This window comes from Echinops telfairi, unplaced genomic scaffold, assembly GCF_000313985.2.
Source record: "Echinops telfairi isolate 266 unplaced genomic scaffold, ASM31398v2 ScPeMD7_7473;HRSCAF=8511, whole genome shotgun sequence".
Taxonomy (NCBI): Eukaryota; Metazoa; Chordata; class Mammalia; order Afrosoricida; family Tenrecidae; genus Echinops; species Echinops telfairi.
In genome coordinates this window covers 6,590,433-6,617,420 of record NW_022111377.1, presented here as the reverse complement: position 1 = coordinate 6,617,420, position 26,988 = coordinate 6,590,433, and the positions used below count along the sequence as shown (strand labels likewise).

General features: G+C 43.8%; 1 protein-coding gene across 1 annotated transcript in view; it reads right to left on the bottom strand.

The window, feature by feature from the left end:
* Nucleotides 1-26,988, bottom strand: part of SFMBT2 (Scm like with four mbt domains 2) — a 277,081-nt gene that overhangs the window by 199,391 nt on the left and 50,702 nt on the right. Inside the window, exons 3-4 of the mRNA XM_004712625.2 lie at nucleotides 24,419-24,513; nucleotides 21,823-22,063 (exon numbers count right to left, since the gene is read on the bottom strand). Coding sequence (XP_004712682.1) covers nucleotides 21,823-22,063; nucleotides 24,419-24,513 — 336 coding nt within the window. The remainder of the gene's footprint in view (nucleotides 1-21,822; nucleotides 22,064-24,418; nucleotides 24,514-26,988) is intronic.

The window sequence follows — 26,988 nt, the reverse complement described above, 5'->3', positions numbered from 1 at the left end:
TTTCCCAGCCCCCTTTGCAACTCCATAAAGCCCTGTGATTAAGCTCTGACCAAACTCAAAACACTGTCCTCAAGTCAGTTCCGACTCATGGTGACCCTACAGGCCAGGGTAAAACGGCCCCAGTGGGTTTCCGAGGCTGTCGATCTTTGTGGACGGAGAATGCTTCATCTTTCTCCCACAGAGCAACTGGTGGGTTTGAACCGCAGACCTTGTGGTTGGCCATCCCAACATGTAACCACTTACTCCAGCAGAGCTCCCTAAGTTCTGGTCAATGGGAGGCAAATCATGGCCCCTACACTCCCCTCCTTCTTACAGAGGAATATGGAACTGAGTCAAACCACTACCATACCCATAAAACACCCAAAGGGGGCAGAGCAACAAAATGAGCAGCAGAAGCCCTGGTGGCATAGTAGTTATCCATTGGACTGCTAACCTCAAAGTCAGCAGTTCAAAACCACCAGCCCGCTACAAAGGGAAAAGACGAGGCTTTCTCCTCTCATAAAGGTAGTCTCAGAAACCCACAAGGGGCTGTTCTACCCTGACCTATAGGGTTCGCTTTGAGTCCGAATGGCCTCGCTGGCAGTGAGAGGGAGGAGTGCCGGAATCACCTAAAGGATGGATATAGAGGAGCCTCACCGTCCTGATCTACTCACCTCTAGACTGCTGGAGACAGCAATAAATACATAGCTTAATTTGAGCCTCCATAGGTGGGGGCCCTTTTGAAATCGCTGCTTAAGTTGAGTCTTCATATGTGAGCCATGAGATCAAATCCCTCAAATAAGTTTTAAATACAAGGAAAATAAAGTTCAAGCTCTCAGAAAAAAGAAACTTTTAAGAGTGAAAATGAGACCTCTATAATAATTTAACACACAGCATTTCTTAAGCCTGCAGAAGAAAAGCTACCCTTCTCTGAATGCAAAATGGTTTCTTTTGTTAGCAGAAAGTTTAGCTAAATTGGGAAAGTAAAAACAGGCAAGTGTTTCCAAAAAAAATAATCAATTTGATCTAAACATGCTGTACTTAAATGTTAAAGGCCAGCTGTCAACTATGTTAATAGAATTTTTAATTGACATTTATTCGCTGGCTGGTTATTTATGTTAACATCCTCTCTGCCTAAGCCTTCAGAGAAACCCACCCGAGAAAGGCACATAAGCACCCACACTTAACGGAAAGAACCATTGACGGTACTCATACACCTAGAGACCCTTGTATACCACACATGGCCATCAAGTGGGTTCCGACGCGGCAAAGGAGAACTGCTCCCTTGGGTTTGGGGCCTCATGGCTTCACGGAGCAGACAGCCCACTCTTCCTCCCCAAGAGCGCAGTCAGTGGGTTGGACCTGCAGGCCCTGAAGTTAGTAGCCCCATGTGTCAACCACTACGCCACCAGGGCTCCTCAGGTGTGTAATAGAATCTCAAATTAATTCTGACTGGCTAACAAATTAGGTATTCGATGAACAGATGACGAATGTAAAAAGAGGATTGCTTTCCTCATTTCATTAAGCAAATCTGTGTTTAAATATTCCCACTAGGGTCTGACAATAAAACTTGTTTTAAGTGTATTTTTATTTTCTTTGGAGATTTCTGAAGGGCTTTCTTCTCTTTTCTTTTTTCCGTTGTGTTTGAGGGTCCCGCGGGAAGCGGTCCAAATTTAAAAACCAGAACGCACTACCATGGAGTCCTTCTGACTCATACCGACCTTACAAGACAGAGTAGACCTGTGGGTTTCCAAGACTGGAAATCTTTACAGGAGTAGAAAGCCTCATCTTTCTCCCCTGGGGTGGCTGGTGGTTTCAAACTACTGCCCTTTCGGACCTTACAGTTAGCAACCCGCTGCCCCACTATGCCACAAGGGTTCCTTGGGGAATTAAGGGAATTGTTTTACTTTATGATTGTATCCAAGAAAACTCATAACTGCCTAAGAAATAAATAAGATGAGCCGGTGGTGCTAATGACCTGGCATACCTGTCTGATTGTGGGGGCAAAGCATTAAAGTTTGTTAGTGATCACAACTTACTTATACCTGTGATCCATAATGAACTTTTAGGGGTTGTTATTGACTATTGTGTAAATATGTCATTATGGGTTTTGAAAAAATGCAAGTTGTTTCATCAATAACATACAGCAGTGTTGTTCACTCAGAAGAGATCATCAGAAAATAATCATGAAAACTCTTAAAATGATATTTCCCTTCCAATCGGCAGCACTTCTTCCTGAGGAAAGAGCGCCTTAGGAATGTATTTTGACTAAGGTAAGGTGCTGCTTACACTAAGGATATTTAAAGAAGCAAACCGCTGGGCCTCCCTTGGTTTAGGGTTGTATTATGATAGCTGTTGTTGTCACCTACCTGTTGCCTTTGAGTCAATGACAGAGCAGAGAACTGCCTAGACTCTGGGGTTTGCAAGGCTGTCATGTTTACAGGGGAGCCTCAGTGGCAAGATGGACTAGTTAATGGTCCCCTAACTAAAAGGTCAGCTGTTACAAATCAACAGCCACCCCGTTGGAAAAAGTAGAGCTGCCTGCCCCCATAAAGATTTACCATCTTGGAAACCCTATGGGGCAGTTCTACTCAGTCTTATTGGTTGGCAACAGGTTGGGTTTTTTCTCTCTGTGTGTGTGTGTGTGTGTGTGTGTGTGTGTGTGTGTGTGTGTGTGTGTGTGTGTGTGTGTGTGTGTCTTCTATCTTTAAGGAAGCAGATTACCCTATCTTTCTCCTATGGAGTGACTTCTGGGTTCAAACCACGAGGTTTGAACCTCACGGCATTAAGCCAGTTTGCCACCAGGGCTCTTCTGGAGTTACCTGGATTTGACTAATCTTTGGGAAGCAGGAAATTTAGAAAACTAAATAAATAAATCGTGAAAGAAGTCCCTTTCAAAGGAAAGGCAGTGTCCGATGATGCAAGGTTGTGTGGCTTGTTTTGAAAGTGAGGCTTAAGTTCTCATGAATGGCAGTACATTGACCTGATCACTCCTACAGCAGAGTGTGTGTGTTCTGATGCAGTATAACATCTTATCATCCTGATTAAAGAGGAGAAAAGCATGAAGTCGACCGAAGTGAATGAAGTGGGGAAAAAAAATCAAGGGACTCAAAGAGTCAAGCTCCTGGAGATCACAAAATCAGATGGCCAGTGCCGTCTCCAGCCCACTCTCCACCTCCCTCATCCTCCCCTTTCCCCGCTGCCTCTACCTCCCCGGTGGGACTGTGGGGTGTCTGAGCTTCACCTAGACAATGTTTAAATCTCCTCTACTGAAACCACATCAGCAAAGAGAATCACAGACCCCCTCTCTTAAGCCCAAAGATGACACAATGTGAAATTCATCTAAAACACTCAATAATAAGGCCTGATGCGTAACTTTCCAATGTTAGAGCGGAACTTGGAATGGGGATTTCTAGCTTCATCTCCTAGTGACTCTATGACTCTGTGACACGCCCCCCACACACACACCCCACACCCAGATCAATCCTAAAATCAGTTCAACTTTGATTCCACAACGAAACCCTAGTGTTTAACGTCCATAGAGCAACCTGTTGGCGCTGCCGAATGCAGTTGAGAATATTATCACTTTCAGATCCTGCTTCTAGGACTCAGCTTTTACTTTCTTGAGCCCCACGGAGCTGAGTCCAGTGACTGCCAAGTCCTGTCAAACACCAGGGTCCTGGCGGCACAGTGGAGGAAATCTGGCTGCTAACCCACATTAATTAATTAACCAATTAATGTTAAGGGGAGTTACTTTAGGGGGCACGGCCTGCATCTTGCAAAGTGAGATCACTCGCTCTGATCCTGCATGTGGTTAGTCATCATCTCACGACCAGGTTTGAGATTCTTCAGCCTGTGCCAGCAGCCTGCCATCTTATCTGCCTACCTTGGCCTCTGCAGCCATTGAGCCAACAGTCTGCTGCTGTCTGACTTGCTGGTCTTGGATTTCTAGCCCTGCTGCTACAGGCGTCAGGGAAGCCACCAGTGAAAAACACCTACCACGCAATCCTGGGGCTTGCCTGCCTCGATCTCCTCATCAGGCATTTCTTTGAGGTCAGCCAATCAATCAACCCATCAGTCCATCAATCAAGGTATCTCTCTCTCTCCCTGTGTGTGTGTTATACACATGTATGCATAAGCACACACACAAGAATGCTTCAAAAATTAGGAAATACCTCCATTATCTTTCCTTTTACTCCATTGGTTTATGACCTTTTTGAAGCCCCTGCATATACATGTATATAGCTTTTGCTCCTCCAGCAAACAAAGCTTCCCTAGAGAACCTAGCCTAAGACACCCCCTTAGTTACATAGTACACAGAAAATATCTAGAGAGATGGGTAGATAAATGGGTATATATATATACATACATACAGTGAACCCTCGTTTATCGCAGTTAATCGGTTCTAGACCCTACTGTGATAAATGAAATTCCGCGAAGTAGGATTCCTTATTTGTAAATCAAATATTTTCGTAGTTAGAGCATAGAGGACATGAAAAAACACCCTTTAGTCACCATTACACTCATATTACCCAATTTATTAAACGAAAAAGGGAAAATACAGTAAAACATTTTGGATGTTACAATTATCATTTATTATTTATTATATTATTTATGGCATCAAGCGTGTACAGTATGAGCCAATCAGTGGCAGTAATGACAGAGCATGAGCTGTTACGCAAAAACCGCGATAGAGTGAAGCCGCGGAAGTCGAAGCGCGAAGTGGCGAGGGTTCACTGTATAGCATTACTCTGAAATTTTCTATCTTAGCACTGCTCGAAGAAAGCAACATAAATCATATTTTCAATACGCAAATCAATCCTATAAAGTAGGATTTTCATATGTTTCTATATTTTTCATATATGAAAATTGAAGGTTATGAAGTTTAGAAATTAAATGCCTAGTCCAAGTTCCAGACACTTAGTTAAATGGTAGAATTAGGATCCAACATTTCAAAATGTTCTCAGAAAAAATAAATATATCTATAAGTAACTAAAGCATAAGGCAAAAATAGCAGTTTTTAAAAAGATGACCAAAGTTTTCCAAGATCACAGGGAAAAATCAACAACAAAACAGCCACTTCCTATCACCCTTCTAGATGGGTGATGCAGCTGGATGAGGAAGTTCCGACTAAGTGAGATGCCATAGTGCCTGTAAAGGTATCTCTGTGCTCCTGATATTAGTGTTCAGGACTGGCTTATTCATAACGCCTTTTGTCCCTGCATACTAAGGGAGGGCCATGAGAGACGTAAAGAGCTCTGGTGGTGCTGTCAGGGACCACTGCTAATAATAAGGTCTGCGGTTCAAACCTAAGCAGCCGCTCCAAGGAAGAAAACTGAGGTTGTCCAAGGAAGAAAGCTGAGGGACTGAATGAGAATGCAAGACAGCTAAATCCTCTATGCTCATAATTACGGGTCTGGAAAGCTGACTCCAGTGGGGAAAGACCCTCACGACTATAAGATATAAATAAAACTCAATCTGCATTCTCATGACTGGACACAGTCCCTCCAACAGCCCCCCATAAAGGAACTGTCAGAAAGGAGCTACCATCTAGATGAATCGTACCTGCATCTGGCTGTTCCCTGTGCCCGGAGGTCATCTATAGAGAAGAGCAAGCGGATTCTATAAGCAAACCCACCGTAAAATATAGCAGACCTCTGGGCGGGCTCAGGGGTGTTCCAGGCCAATGAGCACTAGGTCGGGATGATGACTCACCTCACTGCTGGTTTATTGTGCTACCTGCTTATGCTATTACCCAGTGACTAGGTGATATGATACGACGTGAATGCCTTTTGAAAGACCTGTAAGCCCCATTCCAATCTGCACGGAAAATACATTCACTCTCTCGGTCCTGACATAGGGACGAGGAGCCCCTGCACCCCTCTGTCTGCCTTCTTCTCCACAACCGCAAAGTCGCTCCAGAGGACCCACTCAAGTTTTGGGTACCTCTCACCCCAACAGTTGCCTACGGCTGTTAAAATATACAAAGCCTCAGAAGCGCTATGTAGGGGCACTATGCCTGAGAACCAACTTGCTGGCAGTGAATCTGATTGGGAGATTTATCCGGGCCTTCTTACAATACAAGAGAGGAACACGGGATGGGACGATCTGCCTTGGTTACCTAGTGCTACTCCAGAAACACCACCAGGGAATGGCTTTGGCAAACAGACTGACGGCCGAATTTGGAGGACGGATTCTCCGGGCAAATGTTCTCTCTCTTTTGTTTCTGGAGCAAAGTCCGTGTCTCTTAAGCTTCTGCTGCCTGGTTTTGTAGAGATTTCCATTCGGCTTGGCACCTGTCTCACCCTGTCTCCCCATCTCTCTGCTCAATTGTTTGCCCTCTTTCAATATCTCAACAGCTTGACTCAGAGAACACCCCAGATTAATCATGTCTCACAAACATAGCAAAGACAGCCACTATAACAACCATTATAACCACATGGATAGAAGGCAGGATTTACAACACATACTGGGGGTGGGGCTGGGGTGGGGGGAACATAATTGAATCCGTAACAGTATCCTTCAGAGTTTTATAGTGCTCTACCGATTGCAAAAAGTTTTTGCATAGGCCATCAAAGTTAATGGTCATCTCTGAAAGACCGCAAGGTCGAGTACTAATTTATCATTTTAAATGTGAGGAAACTGTGAGGCAATGAGGGCGAGTTCCAAGGTGATGTTGGTGAGAGGCAGAGCTCAGGCTGCCTGACTCACAGGAATTTTCTGTGCTCTCTTCCACATTAAGCTGAAGTGTGCCCTTACTGTGCCGAGGGCAGCTCTAGAAGCTGCCATCCACTTTATGCAAATACCAGCCGAGTCCACTCCAAAGGGACCTTTTCATTTAGCCACTGGCAGATCTCCACAGAAGTTAGAGGTCAGGATTTCACTGCCAGGTCGGTCTTCAGCTCAGTAAACGTCCATGGCTGGCCGATGACACTTTTAAAGTATTTAACACAAAAGAGCTGTGCTTTAAAACTCAAACAGAAAGAAGCAATATTTCAAAGTTGACCAACAACAACAACAAAAAAGAGCTGGGACTCATTTTTCCAGATAGAGGAATTTTAAATCAATGTCCAGCGCTTCTTAACAAAACAAGGAATGGCAGTCAAGAACGAAATGGTAAAGCAGAAAGAGGCCAACCCATAAGTAAGGCCCCTAGGAGATGTACCCAGAACAGCTATTTACAAACATTAACTCTTCAACAGGGCACTTGCCATCAATCAAATTTCACTTCATTATGAATGTGCTTCATTAGACATCTAATAATGAAGTTAATAATAATTATGCTGTGTGCAACCAAAGAAAGCAAGCCAGTCGTCATTGAGTGAATTCCAACTGTGTTCTATGGCCTTCCAAGACATGTGACCTTTCAGAAGTAGACTGTCACACCTTCTCCCAAAGCACTTCTGGGTGGATTTGAACCATCAGCCTTCCAGTCAGTAGCCAAGTGCTTAAACTATTTGTCCACCCAGGGACTTCTAAGGATGCCAGCTAATGACTCTATAATCTCACTCCCAAAATACTGGGTGCTAATGGACCTCAAGCCTTCACTGGTGAATATGAGAATGTACCCCTTAGTGTGACAACAGTAATACAGTCTGTGAACCAAAGTAACTGCTAGTAGTTACCATCATCAATGGATTTTACCCATCAATCCAAGAGCTTCCTTCCAATGCTAGAGTCCCATGTTAAGAACCTGAATCCAATGATCCAAATTTAAACTCTGCAAAAGCTCAATTTTGTTAAATTCTCTGAAAGTCCTGAAAACTTCTGAACATCTACATTAGAAGAGGAAAAATGCCTTAGTGTAAACAAGAAGGGCTGTGGAGGCATTCCATCTATCAAAAAAAAGATACTGGGAAGAGTGAAGTGAACACACTAGGGTGGGACAGGTTACAATTCATCCCATTCTGTGTCCAGAATGGACCTCGGGGTGGGGGAAATATGATAGGTAAAGTTGTGTGTCACCATTTCTGGACCTTGATTCTCACATGATTTCACAGTTAAGATGTAGTCATCCCTTAAGAGATCTAATATAATTTATTATATTATATTATATATATTATATTTTGTATTACATTATATTATTATATGGCATGACGAGATCTGCTATGAGCAAGCCAATCAACTGAAAGAAAGTTTCTTTGGGGATGTGATCTGCTTCCAGTAAATGTGGAGGCCCTGGTAATGTTGCTTTGAGTTTTGTTGGGTCTGCACCTGGTTCATCATCTGATCATTGGTTCTCTGGACTGGAACCACTGGCCTGCCATACTGGCTGCTGATCGTGGGAGTCATCTGCAGCCTACCTTCACATCTGTGAACCTTGGATTCATTCACCTCTGCAGCCAGGAGACTGCCATTTGACCCACTGGTCTTGTGTTCATCAACTCCTGCAGTTATATGAGTCTGGAGAAACTGCCTGTCTGACATCCAACCCATGGAGTTGGAATTTGCCAACAAATGTATGAACCATATTCTTGAAATAAACATCTCTGTACATACATTTATTATTAAATTTCATGTAAGCCTCACTGGTTTTGTTGCTCTAAAGAATCCGGCCCAACACATGGGATAATCAGAATATTTAAGGGATTCACAAGACTCAGGCAACTACCCAGAATGAATGTGTTTCTTCTACATTATATAGCCAACTATCAGCCCTGGAAAGGAGAAGGAACTAATTAATCATATTCTCAGAATATTTTTCATCCAATACAGATATCTTTGACACAGATCTCCAAACTTTCTTGCTCACACACTCCTTAAAAGAATCAATGTGATCAATGCTGAAAACTTAATATTACCCTCCCCAATGCTTTTTATTTCATTTGGCATTATAAAATTTTTCATCTACTGGAATAGTGGTAAAGGTATTAATTTCCTGTGTATTATAAATGTGACATTCTAAATAAAATTGTCACACCATTCCCATAAACATATTAGGACGATGCAATATCATCCCTCATGCATTTTTAAAATGCAGGGAAACACCTTCCTTCAACAATGTGCTTCTACGGCATTTCTTTTTCTCCTTGAAATCACAGGTACATCCTACACACCACACTCTTCAGTATCTGGACATTGACCCCCTAAATCTACCCATGCCCAAGTTCCTCTTAGACAGACTTCATGCCTCCCCCACCAAAAAAACAACAAAAACAAATTTCATGAACGCAAAGGGACATGATAAACTCAATTTGGAAACGTTGGCTATTTTAGGCTGCACGCAATCTTTCTAGAATCCTATCACCAGGTCTTTCCTTCCACGGAGCTTAGAGGGTCAGTGAGCTTGAATTACGGGTGGTGAAATAGTCTAGAGGAGGTTGCCAAGAAAGGTGAAACAAGTTAAAGAATGTAGGTAATATCACAGAAGTATACATGTAAAAATTGTTGAAGTAGTGCATGATGCTTTGTTGTCTCTATCTTCACACACACACATACACACACACACACACACACACACACACACACACACCAACGGGAAGAGCCTAGACCAGAGACTCTCTTGCTCAAGCTGAAGTGCAGAGTTAAGACCCAAGACAATTAGTCTATGATCTCCTGATTTATGTGTGTGATTTCTCAGACTTGAGGACAGGATCTATAATTTGTTCAACGGGCCTTCCATGAAGCTAAGGGCCATGCACAGCGCAGGTGCATTAGCTGCAATCTTTCAAAACACATGTCACAGAACCCTGTAACTGGAAGCATACTCCCATTAGTGTGATCACTTTGCAAGTAATCCCAGTGGGCTGTAAGATAGCAGCAAGGTGCTACAGAAATGGATGCAAGACTTGGAAATGTTCTGTCAAGCCTGTAAGTAAATTCGAATGGTCCTGCTGAAAATTAGACAATAAACATATAAACGGGATTCAATTTCTGTCTCTTCTTCCTACCCATTTCATGCTGGTTTTCACCAGTTCTCTGCCCTTCACAATGGCATGTACAATTTCGTAAAATTCAAAAGATACCCAAGCATTATATTTACACCACTGGTGTTCTACCAGAGCTTTCTACTGAGAACATCTATATGATATTCTGAGGTATCACCTGACTATTGTCTACTCTAAGCACTTACAAGAGAACACAAAACTTTCTTCCTCCATGGAAGGCATTCAGAGGACCTAGAGGATTGACCAGGTCCGTTGACTCTATTTTAATGATGAATCCATACCAAGCTCACCTGTGAATCACAACCTGGAAGCAACCGGAACACTGAACTGAAAAAGTTATGTCCACCGACATGAGTCTAAGCTCAGGGGACGACTTGCTTACCAGCTATGGTAGTTACATACTCTGGTGTCTACTTGCAAAGGGGTGGGGTCTAGCCTGTCAATCAGGCCACAGCTTGATGACTTATTTGGTGGTGCCACGAAGATAAACAGCTCAATGGAGGTCAGATACACACACTCTCTGCTTTGTCTTCTTGCTGACAAGACACATGGAGCTATGTTAGAGGCCAGGAGCTGGAGGAGCCACGTGGAAACACCTGCCAGCACTGAGATGCTTCTACCACCACTGGATCCACAAGACTTTACACCCACTGGTCTGTGATATTCCTGCATTCAGCATTATTGCATGGCTGCTTGAGTCTGAAGAGGGATTTATAGACTGGCATCAGACACATGAGCTAATATCAGACTTATGGACTTGGTCCAGAGGTTTTCTCAATATACAACTACTCTCTATTATAAAGCGCTCTTACATACATATGAGTGTCCCTCTTGATTTGTTTCTCTGGTCTACCGGGACTAACACACAAGCCAATCATTCTCTTTTCAAAGAAGGCTGATTCACTCAAGGGCTTGCAAGAAACTGAAGGACTCAAGCTGCAAGCAAGGAAGTTCAAACCATAATAGGAGACTTGGTAATCAGTCAGAATCCCTTAGAATGAGTCAGAGGCTTGTTCAGGAGGCCAGAGCAGGTACAGAAATGGGTAGACAGAGGTCAGAGGCATGAGGGAAAGTAGACAGATGGACTTGGGGGCTCCCAGCTCAGGACAATGGGACAAAGGAATTCAATGAGGCAGAGTCTAGGAACGGTCCAGAAGTGCCAAAGAGAGCAAACTGTGCTCAAGGAAACTAGTCTGTTAAAAGGTGATGTGGGGTTTCCCTTGGAAGACTAGATGCATGGTAACAAAAGTTCCCACCCCCAGCAGAAAAGAGCCCCGGTGGAGCAATGACTAAGCACTTGACTGCTAATCCTAGTCTGTCCAGCCATCTCATGAGACCACAGACCTGGATCTGCTCTCATAGGTGATAGCCAGGAAAACCCTATAGGGAAGCTCTCCTGGGTCACAACAACAGGTCACTGTGAGTTGGAATCAACTTGATGGCACCCAATGACAACCACCCAGGGCATAAACTGGGACTACATGGGACTGAGCCATCATTACTAGAACCTGGAACAGGTCCTGGCGGGGGGCAGGGGCATGCAGGGGCGCTAGGGGGAATAAGGAATCTTGGTGGCACTGTCAGAGAAGCACTGGACTGCTAACCATAAGAGCACTGACTCAACCTCACCCTAAGGGGGCGGCTATGAGTCAAAATCGACTGGATGGCTTTGTTTGTTTGTTTGTTGATGGGTAGGGGGAGACCTATCAGACAATCCCTGACAGTGAAGGAAATGAACATTTTCACAATGAGAAAAGATTTAGATGAAAGGCTAAGGAAGTATGCAGAATTAATTCACCCTCATATTTCACACAGAATTCAACACCTGCTTGACTTAAATTATATATGTTGCTAGGCTAAAAAGCAAGAGAAAATAAATCTATTTATGACTTAACACCAAAAAGGAAAATCGTACAGTCACTGCTGTGTGCTTACAGTTTTCATGAAATGCAGAAAAACCCAAATAGCATCTGATACAATTTACATAAGTTTACATAATCTCATGATTACCATTTGGCAAGGAAGTATCTCTTCCATTTATTTGCCGCGGAAAGTGACAAAATGGAAAACATTCTGGACAATTAGCTTTCTACCCTAGCCTGAAGAATCATAAGAGGCCAATTCTACAATTTAGTAATATGTTTCTAATAGTCCAGGTCTGAACATTCTAATCTATGGTCTTATTGATGCCATTTAATCAGTAAACAGATATTTACTAACCCCTGGCTATCTTCACTTCAGAGCACTCGTTTCAGAACTGGGAAGACTTGAGCTTAAAATGGCCTTTAAGTTACATGACCGGGAATTATTTATGTACTCGTTCTGAGCAACGTGTTCTGCAAATGTAAAATAACAGTAACATCAGCTCCTTCAGATCGCAGTTTTGAAGGAAGAATTAAATTTCGTTACTTGGTATAGAGTAAACACACAATAAAAATATTTCACCAGTGGGGGAAAGTGGTTTTCATTGCAATGCTATAATACAAGCATAAGTCATTTGTTCACTGTGCGGAATAACGGTAAGGGCCTGTGTGATGTATAACACTATCCCTGGGTGATGTATGCAGCTAAAGTGATCCATTACTAACCCAAAGGTTAGAGGTTTGGGTCACCCAGAAGAAAGGCCTGGTGATCATTTTCTGGAAAAAAGCCACTGAAAACACTATGAACAGCATTGTATTGACATATATGGGGTCACACCGTGAATTATATCAAAGCAACTGAAGCTGGTAGTATAGACTGAAACACACACACACCCATAGTTAATCTGGTTCTGTTATCTATGGCAGAGTAGAATTGTTCCACACGGCTCCCAATGCTTCCAATCTTTACAACAGTAGCTTGCCACAACTTTGTCCTGTGGAGCAAGCAGCTGGTGGGATCGAACCACTGATCTTTGGATTTGCATGAAAGCGCTGTGCCACCAGGCTCTGTAGAGATGGGTAGTGGTGTGTCAAAAAGACTAATGCAAACACCAGCCAGGGTCGTATAGGGGGATGATTTGATTTTTACTCATAAACAAATCATTATCTCCCAATACCTATTCGAAGGTTTAGGAGCCCTGGTGGCATAGAGGTTACGAATTAGGCGGTAACCAACAGCTCGGCACCACTACCTACTCCACGGTAGAAAGATAAGACTTTTTATGCCCGTAAAAAGTTACAATCTTGGAAACCCACAGGGGGCAGGTCTACCTGTCCTGCAAGGTCTCCATGAGTCAGAATTGACTCGATAGCACTGAGTTTTGAGTTATTCAAAGGCTATGATTTATCTGAGAAGTATTCAATTGGCTGCCTTTTTTTTCTTTTTTGCTCTTTGTTTTTCATTTCACAGGCTTACACAGCCATCGTTTCTTAAGCTTTTGTTCAGAGGGCCTATTGACTTCAGAGCTATCATAAATCTCACCCCCATTCTTCTTTGAATTCTTATCAGTAGAGCATTTTGGAGTGGAAAAACTCTTTGCAGTCCGCTGGCCTAATTTGGAATGTTGGCGGATGAGGCTCTGGAGCTCAGGGGCAAAGATGGAAGCCCTGCCGTCACAGGCACAGAGCAGCCCAAGGACGCCTGGACCAGCAGCCCTGGCATTCCGATGCCATCCTGGGGACACAGGTTCCAAAGCAGGTAAGAAAATGAACCGGAACAGAAGATCCCACAAGCCAACAAATGATGCTCCCAAGGAGACAGGTGCCCTGGCCAAAGACTGACACATAGTTTGGTAGCTCAATATGTCCACCTCTTCAGGTTTAAAAGACGCCAAGAGTTCAAATGCTGTAATGACATGATTTCTTAACTGGTAGATATCCAACTTATTCCAAAAGGCCGTGTAAACCCAAACCCACCCTCCTAGATGGCAAGCTCATGCAGGCACGGTGAATGTCCACCAGACTCACTACCTGATCAGATAAAATTCAAAAGCAGGTGAACTGTTTTAAAAGGTCCAGTAAATGTTTCCTACAGACAGAAAAAGGACTATCTTTTGTTTGTTTGTTTGTTTCCAATTCCCAGATAATCCTTCTTTTTACACAGTATGATTAGAATAGCTTTTTGACAACAGGATTCTGACTCAATTTATAAAGACATAGCTATTCATTCTTTTCATTCATTTTCTGCCGCGTGTAAAACATCATCCCACATCAGTGGCTCTATGGGACAAAGCTGTGGCAATTTGCTCCCATAAAGGAAACAAACTGTGGTGTGAGTGGCAAAACAGGGAGGGTAAAGGGAGAATGGGTAGGAAAGAGGGAACCGATTACATGGAACCGTGTGTGACCTCCTCCCTGGGGGACAGACAACCGAAAATGAAGGGAGACGTCGGACAGGGCAAGATATGACAAAATACCCATTTATAAACTATCAAGGGCTCATGCGGGAGGGGGGAGCGGGGAGGGAGGGGAAAATGAGGACCTAATGTCGGGGGTTTCAATGGAGAGAAAATGTTTTGAGAAACGATGTACAAATGCGCTTTACACAATTGATGTGTGTATGGATTGGGATAACAGTTGTATGAGCCCCTAATAAAATGTTAAAAAAAAAAAAAAAAAAAAAAAAAAAACAAAACTGAACCAAGGGTAAAAAAAAAAAAAAAGTTCGTAAATGCAAAAAATTATGATCTTATATATAACCTCCCACCTAATTAAAAATAAAAGTTGAAAAATAAATGTTTTTTCCCCATACAAATTAAATATCTATGTCTAATATCAAAAAAAAAAAAAAAAGGAAACAAACTGTCTTGGGAGAAGTACAGCCAGAATGCTCCTTCGGGACAGGAGGATGGAGACACTTTGTCTCATGTCCTTTGAACATATGTTATCAGGAGAGACCAGCCCCTGGATAAGAACATCCCACTTGGTAAAAGAAGACAGCAAAAATGAGGAAGCACCTGGACGAGGCAGATTGACAACAAGGACAGGGATGCAACAACGGCTCAAGTCTAACAACTGTTGTGAGAGCAGTGTGGGACCAGACAGTGTTGGCTTTCTATCTGTGGTACAGGTCCTGATTAGGCAGCACTGGCACGGGAAATGCAACCATCTTTGCTTGTAACACTGTGTGTGTTCGCTTTCTATCATGCTAAGAATCAGTGAGTCTCCAGTCTGTTTCCCTCCATTCTGAGTTGCCATTTAGGATTTTAACTCTTTAATATATATTCTTAATTTCCTTCTTACTACACAAATGAACTTACCCGTTACAGAGTCTATAATGAAAACAATGATGGCCCACGTCCCACTAACATTCTTTAAATGCCATCTAAACGATGAAATAGAACTGTAAAACTTGGTGGTCAAGTGAAATATAAGCAGATACTACTGTTTCTACACTTGATGATTATTTACATGCTATGCTGTTAACTTAAATGTTGGAGGTTTGCAGGTGCTGAGACATACCTCAGAAGAAAGGTCTGGAAGCCTCGTCCTGAGCAATCAGTCACTGAAAGCCCTGGGCTGCACAGTTAGACTCTTCGCGTGCACGGGGTTGCCAGAAGTCAGAAGCAACTTGATGGGCTGCTCAATCCAATCACACTATAGTCACATCCAGCCCCTGCTGTTATCTCGTACTTTCTACACAACCACGCAGCAATTGCCCAAAACAGGGCCAGGCTTTTCACTTGGCAAGATCCAACCACAGAACATAAGGCCATCTTCACACTTTCGCCTAACGCGTCATGAATAAACATTCCTTTATTCAAATAAGTTATGTATTAACTAACTCCAGTAATTTTGATTCCAACTTCGAATGGTAAATAGAGTCGTTCTGGCAAGGCGACTGAGTTTGCAATTCAAATTACAGAAATTTCAATAATGGGGAAAATAAAAATTGGTGGCATGATTCCTGGGGCACTGTAATTCAAATACTTCAATTGTAACAGTAGAAAGCACACATAAATAGTTCTCAATTTACAAGCCGGGGGGCTTTCTTTGGCTATGCATCATCACACATATTTACCTGTGATAATTTTATAGCAGCGTTTCTTGCGGGGACCAAGGAGGCACCTGCTATAACGCCAAGGACTGCCCACCCCCAGACCTAAGAGACGATGTTGCTTCTTCTCAGTAAGTAACAATGAAACAGTGGCTGGATTAAATGATTTACTTAGATTATCACCATAAACAATAATTATTTGGCAGCTGCCCTTTGAAAGCTTTGCATGTGCTGCTTATGAATAAATCGGGCCTTTATTGCTTTACTTAAGCCAAAATGTTTTGCATTTTGCTCTTCGAATAAAAGCCATAATCCTCCACTGCACTTAGTGATGTTGAAAAGTAGTACGTTCCTTAATGTTTTTAATATGAAAGATTAATACCGATTAGCTCGTGAAGTAAAAACACTGCTCCCTGAACAGACAATTGGCTGCTGAAACCAGGTCTCTCTAAAAGTCACATTTGTAACCTTACAAATGGAGCTCTCCCACTGCTGATCGGAATTCCCATCTTACACACTTACTCCTTCCTCATCGAGGTTAGCATAGTAATGACAGCTCACATTAATTCAAAGATTAAATTAATTTAAAATAGCAAGGCAAGGAAACATGGGACTGGAAAGAACGCTGCATGTCTTGTAAAACCATCACCTGAAATCATCAAATGTCCCACTGCCAGTGCAGTGTCTTCAGGAAATACAAGGCTGCTTTGGATAAGACTAAAACGTCCTTAAAATACTGCGTGCACGGTCCTAAGACTGACAAGGAAAGATGGTCCTTTCTCTCCTTAAACAAAAGGCCAAAGTCACCACACACCACCATCCCGTGGCTCAGTCCAACTGAATTCTGAGCCTGCTATCCACATATTAACTCGGCTCAGCTTCTAATGACCACTCAGCCAAGGGCTGATCAGGCTTCATTCACAGTGTGGCCTTCCATACAGAAAGATCTACAACGCTTCCTTGTAAGCACTCACAACAATTTCCTAACCTGCTATATCCCATTAAAATTTTACCATCCCCAAGACACTTAGAAACTTCTCTTCGGTGCTCCATACAGAGCCATGGGCTAGACTTCCAGGGATCTTAACTCTGACACAAGGCCCATCCCTCAGCTCCCCTTGCCTTTGAACGCACAACAACAAACTGGCTGCCCTTGAATGGAGCTCACTCATAGGACCCTTTCCCACAGAGCAGAACTGCTCCCTAGGCTTGGTTGCCCAGGCTATAATCATTATGGAAACAGACTGACTCTTCTTCCCCACTCACGCAGAGTAGCTGGTAGATTTGAACCATTGACTTTCTGGTTAGCAACCCAAAAATAGGAACAGTAAAACCAGCTCTTGCTTTCCTCCGATCACAAACTGAAGAGCTCTTTGGAGACAATATACTAGAAGCCCCTCCCTCCGTAGATGAGAAAGTTAGGCATCAACTCACCGATACTGCTAGGTTAAGGGTAGAGGCAAGAGAAGATCCCTGATCTCGTGGCCCCAAACAGCATGTCTCCCTTTATACCACCCTGATCCCTCGGATCAGTAGGAAAAGAACTTTATCACCACAGAGCTTCCCAAAAAGAAGCATTATGTGTCCTGGATTGCTATAACTCAGGTTAATATCCTGGGATGCCTTTTAAGTCTAACCACAACAAAGATCGACCGGGTACAGTTGCCGAATTTACAATGATGTTAGGTTTCTAAGACAGAAAGCCACACAAACACGAATCCTTGTTCAAAAAATAGATTCCACGATTCCCTCTGGAACAACTGCCGCCTCTGGCTACAAAGCAATAATTATCCTGTACTACAGCAATCAATAAAACCTCTTGCCCCGTGAACTGCTATTTCCTGACTTTGTTCTCTGTAGTAAAGATTTCCAAGTCGTATTGATTAGCGACTAAATTCTTTTTAAGTTCTTAAAGAGGACAATAAAGAAATCCTCACATTAGCACAACCTTGTCTGAACAGAGAGCACCTTTCAGCCATGTGAATGGTGATTGTCTGGTCCACAGGGTCTTCCCGTTTGTTGTTTTGTTCTGTTCTGTTCTGTTCTGTTTTGTTTTGTAGGTGTCATATCATGTGTACCTGTGTGTTGCCTAATAGCCCAATCCAGTGGCAGAAAAAGTTGATGGCGTTTCTGAATCTGTGACGGCTGCCACATTTTTCACCCATGTGAGAAAGGGGCAGTAATCAATAAACTTGTAATAAACTAGCATGGATTTTTACCAAATGAGTCCAGGAGCTGTTAGGGCAGTGAAAATCAAGCATTCTGGAAGCTCTCTGTGTTCACCAGAGACTATATTGTACAGTGGAGACATCTGACAGTCTTTCCAAGGACAATGTGCTCCTCACAGGTCACATTTTAAAGGTGAGTCATGAAGGACAGGATGAGAGAACTTGCAGGAAGGACAGGGACCAGGCAGGGTCTGCAGCCAAGAGTCAGAGCTGGATTCTTTCTCCCATCCTGTACTCTCTCCCCCGTTCTCTGTAAAGGCTGGCCCCACACACATGAATGTCCCTGGGATATAGTGGTAACATGCTGGGCTGTGATCCGCAAGGTCAGCAGTTCGAAACCACCTGCCCCTCAGGAGAAAAATAGAGGTTTCTACTCATGCAAAGAGTGACAGGCTCAGAAACTCACAGCGCAACTCTACCGTGTCCTATGGGGTTGCTATGAGTCAGCATCCACCCACTAGCAGTGAGTTGTATCTGTGTCTGCCTATGAGAACACAAGTGATCACTCAACCAAGCCTTTTCTGAACAGCACAAGTCCGTCCGTAAGAGTGCCATTCTCAATGGCATTCCATACCCAGGGGTCTCTTGAGTATGTATCCGTACATAGAGTGCAGGTTCCGGTCTCTCTGTTTCTCTGAAAATTGATGCCCTCCCAATACTCTATCATTATAAATAATCCCATCAAGATTTTATGGTAGCTCGGAAATAATATACGCACACATACACAAATAATATTGCCACCCATGAATTCTGAATCTTAGTCACTCTCTAAGACAGAGTAGAACTGCCCCCACAGGGTTTTCCAGGGTGGTAAATCTGCACAGAAGCAGACAGACAGCCACATCTATCCTCCCCCCCACCCTACCCCATTCCCAGAGTGTCTGGTGGATTCAAACAGCCAACTGTTTGGTTAAGCACTTTGTTCACAGTGCAACCAGGGGTTCTTTCAAAACCAACAGAAAAATTAAATATCCAGATGTTGCATCTTATCTTACCTTGCTAGGAGAATTCAAAGCCGGATAAAAGAGCACGACATACAGCCAGTGTAGGTTGGGTCTGGGGTTCAGTGAAGTGAGTGTTACTGAAAGCACTGCTCTCCCTGCCATCAAATCGAGTCTGGCTCACGGAAACCCTAGAGGGCAGAGTAGAGCCGCCTCCGTGAGGATCCCAAGACTCTAGTTCTTCACAGGAATAGAAAGCCCCCACTGTCTCCCAAGGAGCAGCTGCTGGTTTCGAACCGCTGACCTTGGGGTTAGCACCCCAGCGTACAACTAACTCATCACACCATCAGGGCTCCTGGTACCCATAGCATTACCTTACAGTATCTTTTGTTTAATCCAAGAGTTCTCTTCTTATCTGATTATCTGTTTATGCAGAACTAGAAGGGGGGGGGGGGTCAAAGTAAAGCTTCACAGCACTCACCTGAAAAAGTCTTCCTCGATATAGATGATAGAAATAACATCTCAGCTATAAAGATGCAAACAATATTGACTCAAAATGCAAGTTAAAGAACTGCTTGCCATACTAACAGCACCGATGTGCTTGTTTCTTTCTCGGGCAGCTACTGGCTGCTAAGGAGCAGCACATGTTACCCTATGTCACAAGATGATTCCACTATTCAATAGACCTTTATTGAAAACTCCTCAAACGTGGCAGTATGTGCTAGCATTGGGGTGCCATGGGGAGTGGTCTGACCCCAAGCCCTGCCTTCATGGGCCCTACAGGCCAGAGAGTAAATGGACACTCAGCAAAGAACCACTCACACTGAAAGTTCAACTGTGCCAAAACGTCCATCAACAGAACAGTAGAAACCCAAGTGAGGCATCACCACGCAAGGTAATGTCAGTCAACCTTTAAAAGGAACAAGATGCTAAATACGTTGGAAGCATTCTGCTATGCAAAAGAGAGAAGCCAGATTCAAAAGGCCCCAAGAAATGTGATTCCATTAGTGTGAAGTATCCTGTAGAGGCAAATCTAGAGTCGGAGAGCAGGCACCTGGCTGACAGGGGACAGAGAAACAGAGAAAATGGAAACTGCCTGCTGACGCATGTAAGGTTTCTTTGAGGGGGTGATGAAGACACCTGGATAGGGTGATGACTATACACCTTTGTGCATATGATATAAAAAACCAATGACTTGTCCACTTGTAAAAGGGTGTGTTACACTATGTGATGTATGGCTCAATTAGGGGGGAGGGTGGGGGGAGGGGTCCAGCTGCAATCAAGACCATCACTTAAGAGGCACAGGAGGCCATGTGAGCAGGGACTAGGTGTGACCCTGGTTTCCAGAGCAAATGACTGAAAAGCTGAGAGCTGGAGAGAGAGGGAATGAGTACCTGGGGGGAGATGGGAAGAAAGACATTTTAAGCAAATGAGAGAACAGGTACAAAGACGTAAGGCCGAAAGGGAAGCTATAAGGCTTGTTTTCTCTTTCTCCTGAGAACTTCAGTGGCCTAGATAGGAAAGGCTGATGCAGTGGATTCAATCCATACAAAGGTCACTTAAAAGCAAGTCAAACTCCACGCTGTCTGTTCATCACCGTCCTCCTTGGTAGGCCCTCAATTACGCATAGCACAAAGCGTAGCAAAAGCCACCAACCCAGGGGAGGCAAGAAGGAGGTCAGGATTTGCATTAAAAAAGTGGAGAGCAAATGTTTTGAGAATGATGAGGGCAATTAATGTACAAACGGGCTTTACACAATTGATGCATGTATGGATTGTGATAAGAGTTGTAAGAGCCCCTAATAAAGTGATTTTTTTAATTCAAAATTTGTTTCTAAACTCCATAGAAAACTATATCCCTCTGAAATGTATCTGAAAATACCAAGTCAAGCTAAAAAGAAGACGGCAAGATACTTAGAAAATATTCCACATCAAATGTCAGCAGGAAGTTTTCCGAGGAGAACTGTTGGCACCACCAGGGAAGGAAATGAAAAGTGCAGCATTGGGGTGCAAACATCTGGGGCCTCGGTCATTCTCCTTGTAGATCAGGAAGGTTTCTTTCCTGCCTGTGCACACTACCGATCATTCTTTCTCCACCTGCGCACTGTTGGCAGTCTGAGCCACATGAAGTCACGGTTGGGGGGGGGGGGGCAGCAGGGGTGAGGAGGGGAGACTGCTCTGCGCCTTGGAGGATACTGAGCAGCTTCCCTGGCCTCCTCCCCACTAACCACCAGTAGCATCCACCTTTGCCCTCCCAGTGATGAAAACCAAAGATGATGCCAGTCATTCCCCTGGTGGAGAACCACTGTCTTCTAGCAACTATACGGATCTTATCTGAATGCGCAATTCCCTGGAAAGCAATGTCATGTCTAGTCATGTTTCATTTTCTAGTTCCTCCACACCCTGACAGTCTCCCCACAACAAGACAGGTTAAAACTTATTAGAGACTTATTCTACGATCCTACTCCAAATGTCAGAGCTCTAAAGGGAGGGAGGAAAAAAGAGGTAACAAATCAATCAGCAATGAGAAACAGCACCTCGATCAGTAACATCCCTTCCAACCCTGAGAGAGCAATGTGAGGATTACGCGCAAACACTTTCATCTCCTCCAGGCTGCTCTTGGCTAACCTGTCAGACCCCACACTGACATCTGAATATGTACCCATTTCCCCTTCATGCCCGAGCCCGAGAGTAAATGAAACTCAGCCTGCCAACTTCAGGGAGGAGAATTTCCTATGGACGCAGTTATCCATCACCTACAAGGTTCTCTCTGCCTCTGCACGGACGGCAAGGATTAAAAACGATGACTGTCTCAGAGCCCAAAGCCTTGGAAATGCAGGAGGCTGTGGCCCGGATGCACAGATCTTACCGTCTGGCGGCATCAACACCTTGTTGTTCTGTGTGCACCACCCCACGGGGTGGAGGTCTGCGATCACCACATCACACCAGAAGTCAGCCCTGCGGTCCTCCCCATAACCACAGTAGCGCAGCAGCAGCAGCTGTCCGCAGGTCGTGATGATGGTGGCCACCCAGTACGTGTCCGGGTTGTTCTTATTGGCGACTTCCAATTTCATTCCTGGCTGGAAATTGCTCTGAATGCTGATTTCAACCTTAAGGAATCAGAAACAGAGGAAATCCATTATTATGCTGGGGGTTCTGTTTGCTTAGGACAGCAATGTCCAACAGAAATATAAGGCAAGAAGTATAGTGGTGGAGTGGGTTATGCTTTGGCCTGCTAATCACAAGATCAGCTGTTCAAACCCACCAGCCACTCCATTGGAGAAAGTTGAGGCTTTCTACTCCTATAAAGAATTACAGTCTCAGAAACCCACAGGGGCAGATCTACCCTGTTCTATAGGCTCCCTATGAGTCGGAATTGAGTCAATGGCAGTGAGTTTGGTTTGGGTTTGGGACTCCAGTGGGCAGCAACAAGGAAAACCTTTCCTTCCCGGTAGAAGAGAACATTTCAAAGCTAGCACACCAGATATCAGTGAGCTGCTTAAAGGAGAGGGTGGTTTTATAAATTATGTTTAATCTCAGCACTCAACCCTGAGAAAATTCTGTACCCTGAATACTTCACTACATTAAGGACTGTGTATTCTGATTGAAAGCGAAGTGAGAAAATTGACTGGGTTAAAGAGAAAGGGGTGAGTCGAGATAAACACTTCTTGGTCCAGAAAGAAACAAAGTTGCCAGTCGACTCCTCTACAATGCTTTATGGAAACCACCAAATCATCACAGGATCTTAAGATGGAAATGTTGAGGACCTAATGCCGGGGGCTTAAGTGGAGAGGAAATGTTTTGAGAATGATGAGGGCAATGAATGTACAAATGTGCTTTACACAATTGATGTATGTATGGATTGTGATAAGAGTTGTATGAGCCCCTAGTAAAATGATTTTTAAAAAAAAAGAAACGCAAATAATTAGAATAATGGACCATGGTCATGAAGAGGAAGGCTCAACTTTGTGAAAATAACATACTCTAAGCAATCTATAATTATAATGCAATTATCATTAATAAGCAATCTATAATTATAATGCAATTATCATTAAAATTAACTTCTGAACCAAAAAAAAGATGTAAATGTTAGAGAGGTTATGGGAGGGTGACAGCTACTCTGTATGCTAGGTGGGGTTTTGTTATGTTTTATTAAACTCTTGGTTTGACTAAACGGCCAGTCATTTGCATAATCAACTAGTAATTGTCATTTCATATTACATGTGCCAGTATAAAACAAGAAATGGAAATTATCTGAAAATCTTCCTCAGAATTCACATCTTATTTCCCATAAAGCAATCAGAATCCCTAAGAAAACTTGGATTCTAGAAATTCAGTCATGTACAAAAAAAAATGTTTAAGGCCTTAAATTTCTATTGGAAAGAACATTTAGTCTCCAGAAAGAATGAAATGCTTTATTGAAATAATCAAAATCCTGGCTTTCTAATTCCACAAAGGAACCAAAAGGTGAAAGAAATGTCCCAATCTGTTCAAAAGACTCAGGCTCTTTGTTCTGCGTAAGCCAGTGCCAAAATCTTCCTCAGAATTCATATCTTACTTCCCATAAAGCAATCAGAATCCCTGAGAAAACCTGGGTTCTAGAAATTCAGTCTTCATGAATGCTCTATTACCAAAATCTCATGACTGAGAAAAAAATCTGAATTAAAAAACTTCGTTTTAAAAAATGTTCTAAGACTTTGATGACACAGATATTGTTGATAAAGAGTGATCTTTCTGCTTGATCCAAATGCTCTCTAAATATCTCAGGTCAACTGCCTTAAATTTTTACTCATCTGCCCACAAGTGGCCTTACCATGTGTCTGTACCATTTTGAACTAAAATGATCAGTTCAAACTAAAAATATGAAGCTTGGTACTCAAAAGACATAACACACCACACCCACTTACCTAGTCTGTTGGCTAATATTTATTCAAATTGGCCTAACCGGTCTCGGCGGTAGGTCCAGAAGGCAAGGTCAGCCTCTAATTTTGCTCTTTGGCACAGACCATTGACTTGAATGTGACTCACAGCCACTTTGGAGGGCAGGGTGGACCTGGCCCCTAGGGTTTCCAAGGCTTCAACTCCTAAGGAAGCAGATGGCCACCTCTTTCTCCCTATCAAACCACCAACCTTCCCGTGAGCAACCAAGCACTTAACCACAGAGCTCCCCTCTTAGGCGTATGACAAAGTGACAACTGCAGCCTTTTCGCCAGCCCTCCAGGAGCTGAGGCCTCTGCCCAGCCAGTGTGCTTCCAGGCAGACAGGCTGCAAGAGCAAGGGCCAGCGCCACCCCCTGCATCCAGGAACAATCACCCACCAACCTGCCACATTTCCTTGTTACTTGCGAGAAATCGAGGCCGAATCTCTCTCTGTGGTATTCCTGCCTCTTTCTCATCAGTCGCTTGGCATCTCTCTACAAATTTGCCCCCAGCCCTCTTACAGGCAGACACCACCCTGCTACGTACATGTTTGAACGATGTGTGAGGAGCCGCGCTTGCGCCAGTTTCTTCCAAATAGTCTCCCCAGTTAAAGCCGAGTTCCTCCAAGCTTGAACCTTCTTCTGTCAAAAAAAAAAAAGAATATCAATGAGGGGTGGGGGGAAGCTTATACTAAGGGCTCAAGTAGAAAATGATGATGACAACTGTGGTTCTTACATAATCTGGTATCAATTTGGGACTTGAGAGGATTAAGAGTGAAGGGGTGGAGTCTAGTCTGTCAATCGGATCATAACCAATGAGGCCTCTGTGTGGGCATGGCCTTCTCCTAAGAATTCTGGAAAATCCTGTATTTCCTCCTTGGAGTTGGGAGACACACTCTCTCTCAGGTCACTTCCTTGGGGACTCTCTACTGACAAGGCTGACTCCCTGCAAAACATCCCTGAGGAGAAGCCACATGGACCTACTCTGATACAGCCAGACCCCTAGACCTGGAAAAGCCACGTGGAGACCCCTGCCAGTGCTGAGATGCTTACAGTGCCACTGGATCTACAAGACTTCCCACCCACTGGCCTATGATCTTCCTGCAGTCAGCATAATTGCATGTGTTTCGTGAGTCTAAAGAGGACTTTATATATTGGTATCGGACATATGGGCTAATATTGGACTTACGGACTTGATCTGGACTGGGCTGGGATGTTTTCTCAATATTCAACTGCTCTTGTATATAAACCTCTTTCCTATACACATGAGGGTCTATTGATTTGTTTCTTTAGTTATCCCAGACTAACACACCAACATATGTACAAATATGCTTGACACAATTGATGTATGGAATATTATAAGAGCTGTAAGAGCCCCCAATAAAATTATAGATATATATTCTAGTGAGGAATAGAAAGATACTGGCATTCTTAAGTAAGAATCAAACCCAAGGCCACAAGAGACGGATCTACTCCAACTCTCAGGAAGACGATGGGACAGAGCAGTGCAGCCTCCCAGCGTTTCCAGCCTTTACAGAAAGACCACCACAAGCTGGTGGGTTCAAACCCCCGACACCTTCTGGTTAGCAGCTGAAGCCTTCCCCAGTGAAGCTCCACGGCTCCTTTACGCAGACGGTAAATCCCGAATGGAAGAGAGGGATCCATTCCTCGGTGCAGCAGGATTTGATTGAATTCTTTGCAGAGCTTCAGTGTGCTGGCTATGAAAGGACTACTGCGAACATTCTCCCTCCACTACCCCAGGGGAACAAAGGGCAAAATCAAGGTGCTCTCAGGTGACTGAACGATACTGGTTTCCAAATGCAGTTGCTGAATACTTTAGGGTCTTACTTTAAAATAAACCCCTCACTTTAAAGTAATGCCTGTGAGGTGGTTCAACATCATGGTGAAGGAAGCCTCTGGGAAGCGAGCAAGCTCTGTGATAGACGAGGGGCTTCAAACACTCCCTGGACACAACGGAGTTAAACGATCACAGCCTTTTCCCCACAAACTTTGTGAAGCCCAGCGCTATTTGTCCTCTGGCTCCTCACTCTCCATGGAGCCATTTCCTGGGAGCCAAGGATGATAAAATGGATGGCGGCCGCTATGGGGGACTTCACACAGCACTGGATTCCAATGTCATTTTAAGGAAACTTGGGGCGCAGAGGCGCTCTGCAAGGAGGTAAGGCCACACAGGGCAAGTTCGCAACAGAAACACAGGAGCTGCTCATGTCACAGACCCCTGGTGCCCGCAGGGTCCTGGGCTTGCCCCCTTGCCTTCTGCCAGGGTAGAACTCTCAGCAGAAACCAGAGGGACATGTGCTGCTCCAATCACAAGAAACAAGGACCCGGCCACCAAATAAATACCTACGAAGGCTCTGGAAGCCCTAAAGTCCTTCCCGACCACACTGCAAGCCTTTTAAATTCTGCACAGACCTGCAAACCCTGTCTCTAAAGGAAGTCAGGCATTTCCCAAAACCGTGAAGGCTTTACACAAGACATAATTTGCATAATTGAAAAGAACCAGATAATGTATTTTAAAGGCTAGAAAACCTAAATGCTCTGTCATTGTTTCAAGCGGAAACAATTACTTCACCGTATTTGCAGGGCTATCCTACAGAAGGGGGTGCAGTAGGAAGGGCTGTCCAAAGCAGCAAACAAGTAAGAGCCTCAAAGTTTAGATCCTCTTCTCTTGTAGCTACATTAATGGCTGTCAAGGGAAAAACAAGCAAGCAAACAAAAACCACCAACTCCTAGCGACCTGTAGGGGGTAAAGTAAAATTAAAACTGCTCCCTGGAGTGTCTGAGGCTGTACATCATTATGGGAGCAGAGAAGCCTCACCTTTCTTCCAAAGATCAGTGGGTCAGATTGACCACTGGGCTTGCCTTTAGCAGCTCACTCATTAACCCACTACAAAACCCAAACTCATGCCATCAAGTCGGTTTTGAACAGCGACCCTGGAGGACAGAGTGGGACTACTCTCTGGGGTTTCCAAGGCTGTAGATCTTTAGCAGAGCAGGAATGCTTGTGTAGCTGGTGGGTTTGAACTGCTGACCATGCCATTAGCAGCCCACCTCAACAAATAATTGTTTATCTCACTGGCCACAAATAATAGTAAG